General features: G+C 38.2%; 4 protein-coding genes and 1 long non-coding RNA gene across 6 annotated transcripts; 2 read left to right on the top strand and 3 right to left on the bottom strand.

Moving 5' to 3' along the window:
* Positions 1–774: 774 nt before the first annotated feature.
* LOC129759461 (uncharacterized) lies at positions 775–2,598 on the bottom strand. Of its 2 annotated transcripts, XR_008740175.1 has the most exons (3): positions 2,482–2,598; positions 2,258–2,415; positions 775–1,017 (listed from the first exon to the last, which is right to left on the bottom strand). It is a non-coding gene; the product is annotated as an uncharacterized LOC129759461 (long non-coding RNA). The 2 variants fall into 2 exon arrangements; XR_008740174.1 differs by lacking the exon at positions 775–1,017 and having other exon boundaries at positions 2,214–2,415.
* Positions 2,599–4,263: 1,665 nt separating this feature from the next.
* LOC129759464 (single-stranded DNA-binding protein, mitochondrial) lies at positions 4,264–4,990 on the top strand. The gene is made up of 3 exons (XM_055756928.1): positions 4,264–4,415; positions 4,500–4,608; positions 4,679–4,990. Exons 1-3 carry the CDS (start codon positions 4,331–4,333, stop codon positions 4,902–4,904), a joined length of 420 nt encoding a protein of 139 aa, XP_055612903.1. The 5' UTR covers positions 4,264–4,330; the 3' UTR covers positions 4,905–4,990.
* Positions 4,991–5,022: 32 nt separating this feature from the next.
* Positions 5,023–7,672, bottom strand: LOC129759463 (probable cleavage and polyadenylation specificity factor subunit 2). Its single transcript, XM_055756927.1, has 2 exons — positions 7,408–7,672; positions 5,023–7,346 (listed from the first exon to the last, which is right to left on the bottom strand). Exons 1-2 carry the CDS (start codon positions 7,554–7,556, stop codon positions 5,138–5,140), a joined length of 2,358 nt encoding a protein of 785 aa, XP_055612902.1. The 5' UTR covers positions 7,557–7,672; the 3' UTR covers positions 5,023–5,137.
* Positions 7,673–10,350: 2,678 nt separating this feature from the next.
* LOC129759462 (uncharacterized) lies at positions 10,351–11,129 on the bottom strand. Its single transcript, XM_055756926.1, has 3 exons — positions 10,883–11,129; positions 10,716–10,802; positions 10,351–10,651 (listed from the first exon to the last, which is right to left on the bottom strand). The coding sequence occupies exons 1-3, from the start codon at positions 11,076–11,078 to the stop codon at positions 10,527–10,529; spliced, it is 408 nt and encodes a 135-aa protein (XP_055612901.1). The 5' UTR covers positions 11,079–11,129; the 3' UTR covers positions 10,351–10,526.
* Positions 11,130–11,973: 844 nt separating this feature from the next.
* Positions 11,974–15,030, top strand: LOC129759468 (claspin-like; the record flags this gene model as incomplete). The annotated part of the gene is made up of 3 exons (XM_055756936.1): positions 11,974–12,833; positions 12,899–13,072; positions 13,147–15,030. Coding segments are annotated over exons 1-3 (2,814 nt in total), but the record flags the coding sequence as incomplete, so codon positions are not given.
* Positions 15,031–15,036: the final 6 nt, after the last annotated feature.

The raw sequence follows: 15,036 nt of genomic DNA, 5'->3' as shown, positions 1-15,036 counted from the left end.
CACTCTGGAATCGATATTGCGTACTAAAAATATCCAACAAACGAAATCGAGTGTTCAGTCAGTGTGGTCAGTGGTTAGAGTTTAGAGCATTTGGGAAGCTTTTGGGATCAGGCCAGGGATGCCAGGTGTTGAGGATGAAAAATCTGGGCAATTTTGAAAAAAAGTCTGTGTGTGTCTGTGCATAAGGAAAATCACAAATTTGGTACTAAACAAGAAATTAAATTTGGCGAATCGTGTGAGCGGGGGGGGGGGGGGAGGGGTGTGTGTGTGTGTGTGTGTGTGTTTGTGCCATGGTGTTCGGGTTATTTTCGAGTTGATAACTATATAACAAACACAGTTTCCTACCACGTACGTGCTTATTTAAAAAAAAAAATAATGATTGATTGGTCATACCAAAGAATACAAGCCAGATTTTAGTCTAATCTGCCACTTACATATCAAATCTGATACATTAATATTAATTTTATCTGTCAATTTTGAAAGTCTGTAAAATCTGGGCACTCTCAGCAAAAATCTGGGCACTCTCAGCAAAAATCTGGGCACTCTCAGCAAAAATCTGGGCAAAATCTGTGTCTGACCAATATCTGGACGAAGGGTCAAAAGTCTTGGTTTTACAGACAAATCTGGGCACCTGGCAACCCAGGATCAGGCATATAATTGAAAGGGAATTAGCTCCTCGCATGTTACTTTTCAATAATTTTTGGGCAAAATTTTTCTATGAGATGGCAGGACCCGATTTTTTTTTTTAATTTAAAACTAGTTTATTAAAGGCCTTTTACTTTTACAAAGTTTCAATGTGCCGAGTGTATTCGTTTCACTAGGTTAGTAGGGAAGGGGGCCGTAATAGTCGCGGCGACTCAACAGTTAAAAAAAAAAAAACTTTAAACAAGGGAAAAGGAAGGGATTTATAGGGGTTATTCTCCAATATCAGTTTTCCATTAGGGTCCGGTGGTGGCCTCCTGTAGCTGTGGTTTCGGTAGCTACGGTTTGGTATCAGTTTCCGATCTTCTGGCCAGCCTTCAGGAATGTGGCAGGACCCGATGAAAAAAAACATAAAATGTTTTACAAAAATGTACGAAAATGTGTGAATATATAGCTCTCACATAAGAGCAGACATTTCAGAAGTTTTTTTTTAACGGAATACGAAACCTGAATGAATTTATAAAAAAAATCTGAATAGTTTTAAATCTTCTTAAGATATTAACAAAGGTGTGTAATAACTTGGATATTAAGATTATAATCAATTTGTAATATATTTGAAACGTATTGGGGTCAACATGGCCCCCATGCATACCGCAATTCATGGAAATTTCCCACATTTCCCTATAATCCTATTTATGCTACTGTTGTACCGAGAGTTTTTGTGGTTAATTTTTGTAGAGGATAATAATTACCTTTGTCAAAAAGACATACATGCAATTTAAACAATTTTTAAAAAATCTGTAAAAATTCTGCTAAATTAATTCACTAGCACCACTGCTTAGCAGATGAGTTTCTAAAGGTTACACAAAGTTACATGTAATTCACGTACACGGAAAATAAAAAAAAGGTAAAATTTACCTTTTTGCGAGGTGAATTTTTTCCACCCCTCTTTCGAGGTAAATTTAACCTTTTTTTCATTCACCTAGCAAAAAGGTAAATTTTACCTTTTTTCAATTCACCTAGCGATTTTACCATTTTCTCATTCACCTAGAAAAATAGTAAATAATACCGTTTTCCCATTCACTGATTTAAAAGGTAAATGCTTGTTTGTTTGATTGGTTTCCCGAATACGAAAATATTGTAACACAACAGTTCCTGTAGTAGTTATAAAACGATAAGAAACAGCGTAAAAAAACTTTTAGAAAATGATACCTGAAACCATAAAAAACATTGCACTTATCTTGAATTCCAAAACGACGGTCTGTTGAATATGGCGTTAAGTTATGTTACTGTTTAAAACTGTTAAAACCTTTATATGGAGGAACTGTACTACAAACAGTTTAAATAACGTCCAGAAACCGCTATTGGAAAACGTAATCAGACAACCAAACTGTTAATATTACAGTTTTTTGAAGAGTAATCTTTTATCAAAACAGTAACAGTAATAATCATCAAACGATTCAAAATAAGGTTTTTTCCAACGTTATCCAGAACCGTACGTCAATGGCGGTCTCACACACACATATAAGGGAATGTTTTGGAAATTTTCGGATGTTTGATATCAATTCAACTTTTTTCACATAATCTTTATCTTTATTACACTTGGTTTACTTACAAATGGTGAAAATTCAAAACCTGTTGATACCGCATAGTTTGATGATTCTTGCAGAAAGATCCTACCCGGCTATGGACATAGCATATGGATTCTCGTAGCTCCAGCGCTACGGAATGCTGGGAAGCCATCGTCACCCGGGTGATGAATGGACGAGGAAGCTGAAATTAATGTATAATCATTACTCTTTTTGACATATAAATAATTTATTACGTTACTATACTTACTGTAATTATTTCCGGTAGCTTCGGCAGAACGAGCCAGCCAGTTTAGAATCCCGCGATTTTGGAGGAGCGAAAATTGTTGTTGTTTTTTTGTGTTTATTTTCCAGTTGTCGACAGTGGTGCCGACTTGACCGATTTTTAAAAATTGTACCGATATGAAACTAAAATGTGAAATTTAAAAAAAAAATCTAACTCTTATGTTTTAAAGTCGGCTTTTTGCATTCATGCTACACACACTGCTTGAGTGACCGCGCAAATGGTTTGAATAAAATCGGTCGGAGTCTAAATATTTTGTACATACTCCCCTCTGTGGCATAGTGTTTGATGCTGCTTGTACAAAATCCAAGCCATTTACTCAGCCCCAGCCGGGTGGAGATGTTTTTTTGTTGTTGTTTTTGTTGTTTTCGCCAGCCATCGTTTTGTGTTCGCGTGAAATTTGTTTGTATCGTGTGTGGGCGAACATAGATCAAACAATCGTCGTGGAATCATCGAATTTGCCTACGCCATTTGTGTAGTCTATGGCCCGCTTAAGTCAATGAATTAGTAAAAAAAAACTTTTATAATATTCTTACATAATGAGCGTTCTTGAAATCATCTTGTAAAGCCGATGACATAGTGAGAGCGAATTGGCGAACGTGATCAACGCGAACTCAAGCGGTGGAACAAATTGGCATCTCCTTTGTCGCATTGAATGTCAGGTTTAAGCGATTCACATACATTTCCATCAAATGTGGTTCGCCGCATTAATTCGCATCGCATCGCGTGCATGTCATCGGCCTAAATCATGAGCTGAACTTCTAATAGTAAAAGTATTAAATTATTTTTATAAATGTGTACTTATTTTGTACAAAACCAACTGGCATCTCTGACCGGGCGTTTCGTTGATTTTGACGTGCGAGTATGACAGAAGGATGAACGGTTTATTCAACGGTCCGAGTTCAGTTTTAAGATTAATGAAAAATTCTAGGAAATCGTTCATATCATTCTATCACCTTTCCAGATACCATAACACGTTTTCACATGAACGTTCATATTTCGTTTGTTATCGTTGGCGAAGTAAAGTTTAGAAGAACAGCTACGTTTACAGATACAATCACTATTTCTGAAACCGTAGATGTATCGTAGCGACTGTTTGAAATACGGTTTTTTAGTATGCGGGATTCTTCAATAATAATTAATTTAAAAAAAACACAATTCATGAAAAAAATTAGTATTTATTTGAAATAAATAATACAACACGAAGCTCTGTGGGCCGATCTGAAACAAAAGCAAAGTATTATGAAGAGAACCAGCACAACTAAATGAAATCTAAGAAAACACTTACCATTTTGTTCCGATTTTCACATATTGTGCACGAAGCAGAACTTGTTCCTAAACGGCAAAACAGCTTAACCTCAATAAACGGATTCGTCAAATAGTTACTTTTTTTAGAGATGATTTGTACCGTTTTGTTTAGATCAATCCAGGTCAACTTCACCTCGCTACGAGGAGAGTTTTACCTTATTTGGATTTACCTTTCTTTCTAGGTAGATTATACTTTTTGATTCAGCTCAATTCAGGTGAACTTCACCTCGCTACGAGGTGAAATTTACCTTTTTTGGATTCACATTTTTTCTCGGTGAATTGTACCTTTTTTCATTCTTCGTTTCAGGTATATTTTACCTCGCTGTGAGGTGAGTTTCACCTCGAATAGGTAGAAGTTACCTTTTTGGCTTTTGCGAGCATTCACCTTTGCTGTCTCGGTAAATTTTACCTTTTTATTATTTTCCGTGTATAAATCCAAAATCATTTCGTGCACGTGAATTGGAAGCCGGTTATTTTTTTTATTTAGAAGCTCACCAAATCCATTACAATGTTCGTCCGACAGATCTTCCGTTTTGTGAATCTGCACCCAGTCTGTAGAACTTATTGCAGTGATCCAACACGTATTGAAAAAAGTATGTCGTTGGCTTTAAACTTGTTTAAAGAAACTGTTGGTAGATACATTTCTATATATTTTTTTTATCACACTCACATTACAGCTGTTAATACGGTTACATTGTTGGGACGAGTCGGAGCCGATCCGCAGAAGCGGGGCAATGATGCTCATCCGGTGGTCACATTCTCAGTTGCTACTCACGCCAACTATCGGTGAGTCCAATCTTTCATTTCAAATCATTAATGTGGAAAATATTTACGAACATTTTTTTTCATTCCCAAGCTATGATTCGGGCGATTGGATGCAAAAAACGGACTGGCACCGTGTGGTGGTTTTCAAGCCGGCACTGCGTGATTCAGTAATGAATTATCTGCGTAAGGGACAAAGGACTATGGTAACCGGTAAGATCAGCTACGGAGAGATAACGGATCAAGAGGGCAAACAACGGCCCACGACAAGCATCATAGCGGAGGATGTTATCTTTTTACAGGGCCAACAACAGCAATAGCATTGTGCTACTTTGCCCTCAATATTTGTTGCATTTTCATTAGTTTGCGGTTAAGAATAAAGTTGTTTAACTATATGGCCATGATATTTTTTTTATCTTATTTATTAAAATTCAAAGCTTCAAGTTCAATAGTGTGTCAATTGAGGGGTTCAACTACATTACATTGTTTTATAAAATTCGGAACAACAAAATGTAAGATTCAGTTTTGCCTTTATTAATCATTTGTGTAAGTCTTATACAATTGCATACTGCTCATATAGCAAATCCCGAATACGATAAAAATCCTCCGAAATGCAGCCCTCGATGGTTACCTTTCCGGTGTCGATTCTGCGGAGCGCCAGCGTTCCGTTGCTACACCATAGGACACCACCTGAGAATTCCGAACTTATATTGGCCCTCATGAGAACTTGCTTGAAGTCGTTCAACTTCAGTTCATTGATGAAGACGGCGTTGTGTGGTGGGAGTTCTTCGTTTCGAAGCGGGTCCAACGTCAGAATTTGTTTGTCACTTTTGTCCTCGGGCAATACATCGACCTCGTCCACATCCATTGGAGCATCAGAAGCAGCGGCAGCAGCAGCAGCAATTGCATTGTTTGTGGTGGCGTTATTCGTTGTACCGGTCAGCGGACCACTTGAACCAGCGGAATCTGCCGATTCGGCTTCTGCAGTTGTGATTTGTTTATTACGGATAACGATCTGGGCATCAATCCAGGCCACCTCGGCGTCTTTGCCTTTTTGGAATTCCAAAAGTGAAACCAATGCTTCGGTTAATCGAACTTGGTAGATGTGAGTTTCAGTTGTGGCATCGATAATTTCTCCTCTATTTGGAGTGAATACACGTGCACCAATATTCAACTGACAATGCTCGGCAATATGTGCGGTATTTTCAGCAGAGCCACGAATGACAACCACTCGACGAGGTCGCAACTGGGACAAGATTTTTAGCATTGATTCACCATCGGAGCGTCCCTCGAAGTCAATAAATTGTACCTGGGCGTTGACCTCTACCAACTTGCGACTGCTTATGCATTTAGTGGGTTTATCCAGAACAGATATGTCATCATCTTTCTCTTTTTTTATATCTTCCGGTTTTATCTGATAGTTTTCTTTGTTATCTTCTCCGATTCCGTCCGGTCCGTAGTCAATCATACGATAATCATCGGGCTGTATTATTTCACCGTACTCGTCGGATTTGATCTTTTCCTCCTGGAAGGGGAACATAGCATATTGCTTTTTGCTTGATTTGAAAAAGCCTGTATGCGAGCGGCCCTCCGGTCGTACCACTATATCATGTTTACCAGTAATGATGGACATTTCCAGTTCTTCTTCCGAATCAGAGCTACTATCCAAATCCATATCACTTTTGATTATCGACCGATTATGCTTCTCTCCTTGAGTTCTCATAAATTCATCAAGTTCCGCTCCTTCCAGTTCTATTCGTCTCTTTACGTCTAATTCAATTTTTCTTCCATTACCTCCATTGTCAATTAAATCTCTAGCCAGAGTCCCTGGTGATGACCTATTGGTAATTATGATGCTGTTGTTCGAATGGTGAGCCCACTGTACAAACAGTTCTCTAGAAAATCCACTCTCCATATCCGCAGAGCTAGCCAGAACAACTTTTGGACTGGGAACTTTAGCCAGATCAGCCATCGTATGGCAAAGTCTCAGATGCTTAAATTGAAATGGATTATTTCGAGCACCTTCAAAACTTTTCATCAACTTATCGCTCATCCACTCAATCTGGCTCTTGGCAAATTCAACAACATTATAGCTAACATTGTTCAACAATGCCAATGAATAGGCCATCAATCCGGATTCTTTGTTCTTCCAGAGTTGGTCCAACATATGGGCTAATTCAAGCACCCTACCTGCGGTATCAACCGTTACCAATACGTTTCCGTTATTCCTAAGCGTTTGTAAAATGTTGGTCATGAATTTTTCATCTCGGGCTCTCCTTCTTGCCTGCTGATATCGTGCATTATAGGCATCAGTGATGAACAACGATGGCCTCTGGAGTTTTTCCAATTCACAACCGTTCAAATGTCGTTCTTTCTTATGGTTAAAATCCGTCGCATAAACGATGTCCTCTTCACCAACCTTAACTACTTTCCATATTGTGCCACCGATTAGATGCCCTGCCGGCAGCGGAGTTATCGTTATACCGTATCCTTTGCCCTTCAAGGAAACACTCTGATTGTATTTCAACTGGATAATGCGATCAAATGCAGCATCAACATCATCCAGAGTGAACAAATCAAAATCGTACATATTATAATGGGACATGAAGGTGTCATACATAAACATCTGCCCCATTTTGTATACCGGTATAGTAGCGTAAATGGGGCAGTTTAGTCCAAGTTTTCCCACCAGATATGGCAAAGCGCCTAAATGCAAACAATCCGGATACGATAGTAAAACAGCGTCGATCGTGTGTACATACCTGTGGAAATTAATGTACCGATAAACCATCTTTTCCGGAAAAATAATCATATTCGACTTACTTCTTCAATTCCTTGATAAAGTTGGGATCAAACTTTTCATCCCAGCCACAATCGAGCAGGAAGCGCACCTCGTCCACCTGCAGAATGTAGCACGGTGGAGATTCATCCATCGCTCCGGATACGGCATGTAACTTTATGATCGAGGTCATTTTTCCTACGGTTTTAACCGTTTTAACGCGTTCTTTTCCACTGATACGCAAGATGTCAAAGGTTTTGGACGGAAAAAGTGCCCTCGCGTACTCGCATAAAAAATAAAAACACGAAAAGTGAAGCCGCGGATTTATTTGAAGTTTAGGTCAAACACTGAAAATAATCACTTTAGTGGAATTGGTAGATTCTTCAAATATTATCAACATGTCGTAAACTCCAAGGTGGGCATATATTTAGGAGGTGTAACGATATCGGTATCGAATTTTGAATACGGCGAATGCGCCAACTGTAAACAAATCCAGATAATCACTTAAATGCGTTAAACTATTCATTTTACATCCGAAAATATGATCTCCTTTCAATTTTTCTTATTTTAGTGAAGTTAAATTTAATTTTTTAAGTAAGGCGAATAGCTTTTTTTATGAGTGTGTAATCCCACAGTTCATTCGCCCATTTCCCCTCGAAATTTCGTCGCGAACAAAAGGGCCAATAGTTATCTCGAGATGGAAAAAGGGCATTGAAGTTTTCGAAAAAAAAAATTCCAGGACGAGGAGATGCACAAATCAGTATTTATAAGATCGTTGAATGTGCTAATGTGTTAACGTGATCATTTGGACCCGCTTTCAAGCCGAAATTTGCTTGAATATTGCTTCTTTAATGAGTGACCCAAAAGGCGAATAGTCATTCTGCAATTCAAAAGGGCACTCCAATTTGGCGAATGAACAAAATGAGAGCACCAGTCTGTGGTAAAAGGGCCCACAGTTATATTTATTAATTTTTTGTGGTAATTAGTACGGAAAAGCTATATTTATCGATCGGGTGTTGAAATTAAACCAATTTGAAAGCATTTTAGCGACTTCTTTAGGAAAATGATTGTACGCAGCTAAATAGGAAATTGATTTTATTTTCTGAAACTTGGAATGCGTTTTTCTCAAAACAAAGGTCTTGGCGCATTCGCCGTATTCAAAATTTGATACCGATATGAGAAACTCCCGCTTCAGCCATTTTGATTTGGCTACTATGGAGTTCGTGGAGTTTGTTTACTAACAAAGCCCTCAGCTCGAACAAATTTTCCGATGTTTACAAACAAACTCACTGAACCTCACCGCGCTCTCCTCGCCTACTTACTGACAAAGTCAGAGAACCTTGTGATCTAGTAACCTTGGTCCAAACCAAGGGCTGAAGAAAGCAAACATTTCCGTACCAAGTTTTTAGTCAAGAAACCCGCAGGAAGAAGAAAATTGAAACGAGTGAAACACGTATATCTAGCGTAACATTTAAAAAGGGCGAAACTAGCAGTTAGCTCGAAACGAGAAAATCGCGTTGGAAATTTCGGAACATCTAATCAAATCCTATTTAAAAAATCGACCACTTTTTGTTCAACAAAATAAAAAAAAGTGCATTATATTCACTTATTGTTCGTTGGTTATCAAAATCTTTAACTATTTTCACTAAATTTCAGAGATTTTCGAGTTTCGCCTTTTTATGTTTTCGATTTCAGTTACGCCTGCAAGTTTCGCCCAATTGATCGGCCGTTTTTGTTTTGGTTTTGAAGTTACGCCCACTGGTCTCACACGCAAAAACTAATTAGGCCGTTTTGTCACACACGGTCAACTCAACTATTGGCCCTACACGAATAGAAAAATTAACCCCATTTTGAATAGGCGTAACTTCACGTTCCAACGAAAATGCATATGAAGTTTCGCCCATTTTAATTTTATCAATTTTTTTAAAGTTTTAAGCGATTTTAAGATGAAATCGCGTTTATTAGGTAAAGTGCAACTGCGTAAATCCGGAATGACCGTTAACTCGATTTGTTTACATTTGGCAGTTTCGCCCATTTTAAATGTTACGCTAGATATGGGCAATATGGCCGTCTTCATTGCAACAATTTCAACCAGAGGCATTTTTTTAATAATCCTTAAATTGATATCTGCGGCTCGGGAATGTCAATCAAAGGGATCTTTGGTAACATTAATAAATTATGGTTGGGCACAAAATGCAGAGTGTTCAGCACAAACCTTGTTAAAATTGATTCTAAATCTGCAGTATGCCAACAACAGATGCGTTTGGCAACCAAAATGTTACCCTATTTCGAGTCTGTTATGGGGTGAAGTATTTAATTTCGGGAACCACACTGACGTTCTGGTACCAAAAATTTCTACGGTTCATTTGTATGCGATTTGACAGCTGGTTCAGTCCTCTGCTTTTTTAACACCCAGGAGCAAGATAACATCACTGGTTTGAAATCTGGTTATTATATATATTATATTATATTATATTATATAGCTTTGACACCCCGAATAAAAAAATACGGTTACCAAACAGTTACTGTAATAGTAACACAATTATTCAGGAGAGCGTAAAAAAACTTTTAGATAATGATAACTGACATCGTAAAAAACATTCCACTAATTGTGAATTCCGAAACGACGGTCTCTTGAATATGGCGTTAAGTTATGTTACTGTTAAGAACTATTAAACCACTTGTATGGAAGAACTGTTCTGCGAGCAGTTGAGATAACGTTCAAAAACCAATTGGGGAAAACGTATTCTGGTCATCAAACTGTTTTCCTTAAAATCATTTTTAAAGTAATCTGGTAACCAAACATTTCCAGTAAAAGTATAAAACGATTCGACAAAATGTTTCTTCCGAAGGTATGTATACGTTTATTGGAATCATATACGGGAACATGGCACGCACACATGTGCAAATTTGCATTCAGGGTTTTCGGATCATTTTATGAAACCATTTTTATTTGATTTTATGAATTCATTTATTGTTGACTTACATGTAAATGTCCATCCGATTGGGTACAAATCGGTTACAAATTTAACCGCTCATAATTCTGGTCGACAACAAAGGTCCGGTCATAGGTGCTGCGAAAGGTTGCTTCATGCTCAAGCGGGAGCTTTGCTTCCTTCCCATTTGGACGATGGATGTGAGCGAAAAATGGACTGGGTAGCAATCAACCTTTAAATTCACCCGTCTGGCATTGCGGATCCATCTGCATGTGACAGAAACTTCCAACGACGATCCCATCCGGCCATAGCGAAAAATTGCTTTTCCTTCGGATTACGATTGTGCAGGGAACTGAAATTAAAAATTAAGCAGTCAAATAACAATTAGGGCTATAGATTAGACCATTAAAACTTACGGGAGCTTCCGGTAGCATGCCGACTGCTGGGGGCTGGCTCCTTATCAACCTTCTTCCAGAGATACGGAAAAGTGGTAGTACTATAACCTGCAAAAGGAAATATTTTTCATAGAGTAACTGTTGTTTATTCGTTTTATCGGAATAAGTTTTCCGGCAGGTTTACATACCTTGACCGCGCAATCTATCCATGTTTCCATGAATCCAAACGCATGAAAAACAAAGGTGCCTTAACCGGGAGTTAACGGATGTTTCAATAAACATCCGGTGCGTCGATCTGGCACTTACTACTGGATTATTACCACTGCACTGGTGCCATAAGTGACGAAAGGTTGGGCACAGGGCGACTACAGCTGGTTGGGCCATAATCGCCGTCGTAGATCCGGAAGATTTGGAAAATTACCCGATTTACCACAAATCGCAAATTTCGCGCGAACAACACAAACATACTAATCAGTGGTGCCAGATTCACCGAATTTTCAAATTTTTATTATTTTTCTGGCCCAATACTTATTTACAATCTAGTTAAATATTTATTTTAATTTCTCTGTGTTATTTGTGATGAATGTAATAGTTTTCAATATGCGTAAAAATGTTCTTTATGATTTTGAGCGTAAATCCAAAACTTGATCAAGATTTCAAATAGTCGAAAATTTAAGTATAATTGTGAAATTCGTAGTTTATTTTAAAATCAAGTCCAATGATCATCACGGTATGATTTTCATATAGCCGAAAACGAAATGACAACATAGAAATCATTACGCATTCTGATTTTTTTTTATTTACAAATGAACGTTTTTGAATTCCACTTGGCACCTCTTCTCTGCTGTGACGTGAATGTGTCAAAATGCATGAACGCTTCGGGTAATGATTCGAGATCAATTTCACGCTTTTTAATTAATTGAACGGGAATATTCCACATCCATAGTTCACGTTATCTGGTAATGTAATTTTTAACATGAACGTGAAAGTACCGTTTTAATCGTTTCAGAGCTAAAGTTTGATGGAATAGTAACGTGTACAGAAATGATCACTATTTCAACAACCGTTGGTGTATCATATTGACTGTTCGAGTTATGATTTTTTCGTATGCGGGACATGACCGCTGCTGAAACTCTGATAGAATTCACATGAATAGACGTTTGGCAAAATTTATACTCCAGATGTCACTTACATTTTAAGTGAAAATTATTTTCAGTGTAGACATTTAGACATTTTTTCAATTAGAAATTATTTTATCTCAGTGTACTGATGGCGCGAAAATACGATTGAGTTGAAAATTGAAGTGATTCTGCCAGTTTAATTTTATTTTAAATTACCTATAATTACCTATAATACCTGACCAAGTTTGTTAAATATAAAGTCATGTCAAATATGGATGAAGACTCGAACCAGAGCTCATCTCGGGCCTCAGGTAGTAGTATTAGCCAACAACATCGTTTATTGCTAATGGATGAATCAAAACACTGCGAATCGGATTCTGAAATGACTCTGATGGATTATGACGACGAATCCGATTCGGAACTTCCGGCTGGAGATACTTTGCGAATGGACGAAGACTCAGCAGAAGAAAAATCTAATGAACCGAATGCCGTCACTGATGAAACGAAAGTCGGACGATTGTCAGCTTCACCATTTGAATTTGAAAACGCAGTAATTGAAAATCCGGAAACCAAAATTAGTAACTCTGGCCAAAAAGATTCGGATGGAGAAATGCACACAAATAAAATTTCGGGAGACCGTAGAAAATTAACGGCACTTATCGATAGTGATACTGACGATGACGAACATTCGGCAAAGAAATCGGATGGGATAATAAAGCGAGAGAAACCAACCAAGAAGATGATACCACGACTTTTTGATAGTGATTCTGAAAATGGTTATGATGAAAACTTAAGATCGGATCATATAGTTTCTGATTTACAAACAAGCGATCTTTCTGAAAGAAATAAAGCGGATGAACGTATAACTAGATTGGCGACGTTAGTTGACTCAGATTCGTCCAGTTCCTCAGAAAATGGAAAAGAGGATAATAGAAAGAAAATTCTCAAGAAAGTAAAAACGAAAAAGGATCCCAAAAAACCTAGAGACAAAAAGAAAGCTAAGGATTTGCTTGCCAGTGTAAGTTTAACTGATATTTGTTAACTAATAAACACATTAATAAACTTAATAATTGTCAATTTCAGCTCAATCTTGATTTCAGTGATGATAGCAGGTCCCGAAGTCCTGTGGCTAGTGACGAATCTGATGGAAGCCAAAATTCAGGAAGTAATAGTGAATCCGAAGATGAATCTTCTCCAACAACAAAAAATCAACGAAAAATATCAAAAAATCATAATTCTGAAGATCGTCCTCAAAGGGTGTGTAGCGTAGTTGTAATTTTTTTTATTAAGTCTTTAAATCATACGTAAACATTTTTTCTTTGAACCGATAGATGACAGCAAAAGCAGCTATGGAACAGATGAAGGTCATTCAGAGTGAATCGCAGCGCATGACAAGGGAATCGCAAATATCTGTCCCATATCATCGACCAAAGCAGCACACTTTGCAGGAATTTCTCAATCGCCGAAACATTAATAAACCGGCTCAAGCACTTGCCACAGGAAGTGGTTTAGCAGAAGGACGTCGCAAACTAGCGGCTGCTATTAAAATGACGCCCGAACAATTGGCTGCATTCGCTAAACGATTAGAGGATCGAGAGCGGGAAGCCATCGAGTTTTTTAAAAGCGTAAATGAAAATGATTCTAAACAATGCGCTGATGCCTATGAGGGTTCAAATGGTGAAAAACCAAATTCAACTAATTTCAGCATGAATAGCTCGGAACTTCACCAAGTCGAACAAGTTGAAACTCAGGTTGAACTTTTAGAAGATAAAACTGGTGAAGGACTCGTAGAAGCACTTGCTGTAACGAAGAACAGTTCACTCGAAATGGATAACAATGTAAGTTTACTTCAGCCAGCTGAAACTGAATTGGAAACACTCCGAGTATCTGATACCGAGGAAGATCCGCTAGACGCATTAGTCAACAAAACTCATGAAAATGTTGAACAGCTCTTGTCCCAACAACAGATGGAACCAATTGCTGGAACAAGCCGGGAATCACAACGAATTGATTACGATTTATTTCCATCAGAATCAAATTCAAACAACAGGGTTCAACGTGCAGCTGAATTGGTTTTAACAGATAACTCTATACCAACTTTTCCAACGCTCAAAGGTGGCCCAGATATGGTAATAGATTTGGATTCGGGAGACGTTAAACCAAAAACGCCATCTGGTGCCGATATATTATTTCAACGCTTTGCCAAGTGTAGCGGTAAAAAATCGAAGAAAACCCATCAGTTAAGCATTTTGAATGCAGACAATGGGATCATTGCTTTGGACACCGTTCATTTAGTTCCCCTTGAAAAAGATGATCGGGATCCCAACGGCAAGGAACCGATTCCTGGAGCTGCATATATGAAACTGAAGCAGAGCCTGAGGGAAAAAATGGAACGTAAGCGTCGAGAAGCTCTCGAGAAGCGAGAACAGGAAATGCAACAAGCAAAGAAGTTGGATGATGATGATGATGAAGAGGAAGAAGAGATTTTAGAAGACGATGACATGGACGATGAAGAAAAAGACGACGACGACATTGAGTATAATGAGGTGGAACTAGGGAACGGTCTTCTGGATGTCGAAGCGGATGTTGATGAAGACGGCGAAAAAGAAAACGATGAGTTGATAGATGATGAAGAGACAACACATAAATCAGAAGAATCCTCAGAAGAAAGTAGTGATGAAGAACCAGAAAACACAGGAGAAAAGAAAAAAAGTAGAATCATAGCAGCATTCGAGGACTCTGATGATGAAGCTGTAGTTAAAGATGTAGGTCTTTTGGAAGGTACAAGCACGAACGATTTATTTTCCTATCAAAAGGAAAGTGAATTTTTATCTGGTGGGAACAAAAATAATCTATGGAAGAATACAGAATCAGCCCCAAGTGCAACTCAAGTCGAACAAGATCTTCTTGCTCTTTGTTCGGGGCGTTTCGTCGATACTCAAAACGTATTTTCAACCCAAGGAGCCGAATCACTCTGCACAACGCAAACAATGACTGAACCACAATCAGGAATGACTATCACCCAAAGCGAAAAAGAACCGCAAAGCGGTCTCGAAACCAGTACAAATCTTTTCACTCAGCCATCAGAAACTCCTCAAATCAGCGATACCCAGCTAATAGAACTTTGCTCGGGTACATTCGCCAGTCAGGCTCAGGATATAACCGATATTGGCCTAACTCAGCAAAAAAGCCCGTCAACTGAGTTAGTTAAAAAAGGCAAA

The sequence above is a fragment of the Uranotaenia lowii genome, unplaced genomic scaffold (assembly GCF_029784155.1).
Source record: "Uranotaenia lowii strain MFRU-FL unplaced genomic scaffold, ASM2978415v1 HiC_scaffold_161, whole genome shotgun sequence".
NCBI lineage: Eukaryota > Metazoa > Arthropoda > Insecta > Diptera > Culicidae > Uranotaenia > Uranotaenia lowii.
Note: the sequence above shows the minus strand (reverse complement) of the source record. Positions and strands in the feature narration are given on the sequence as shown.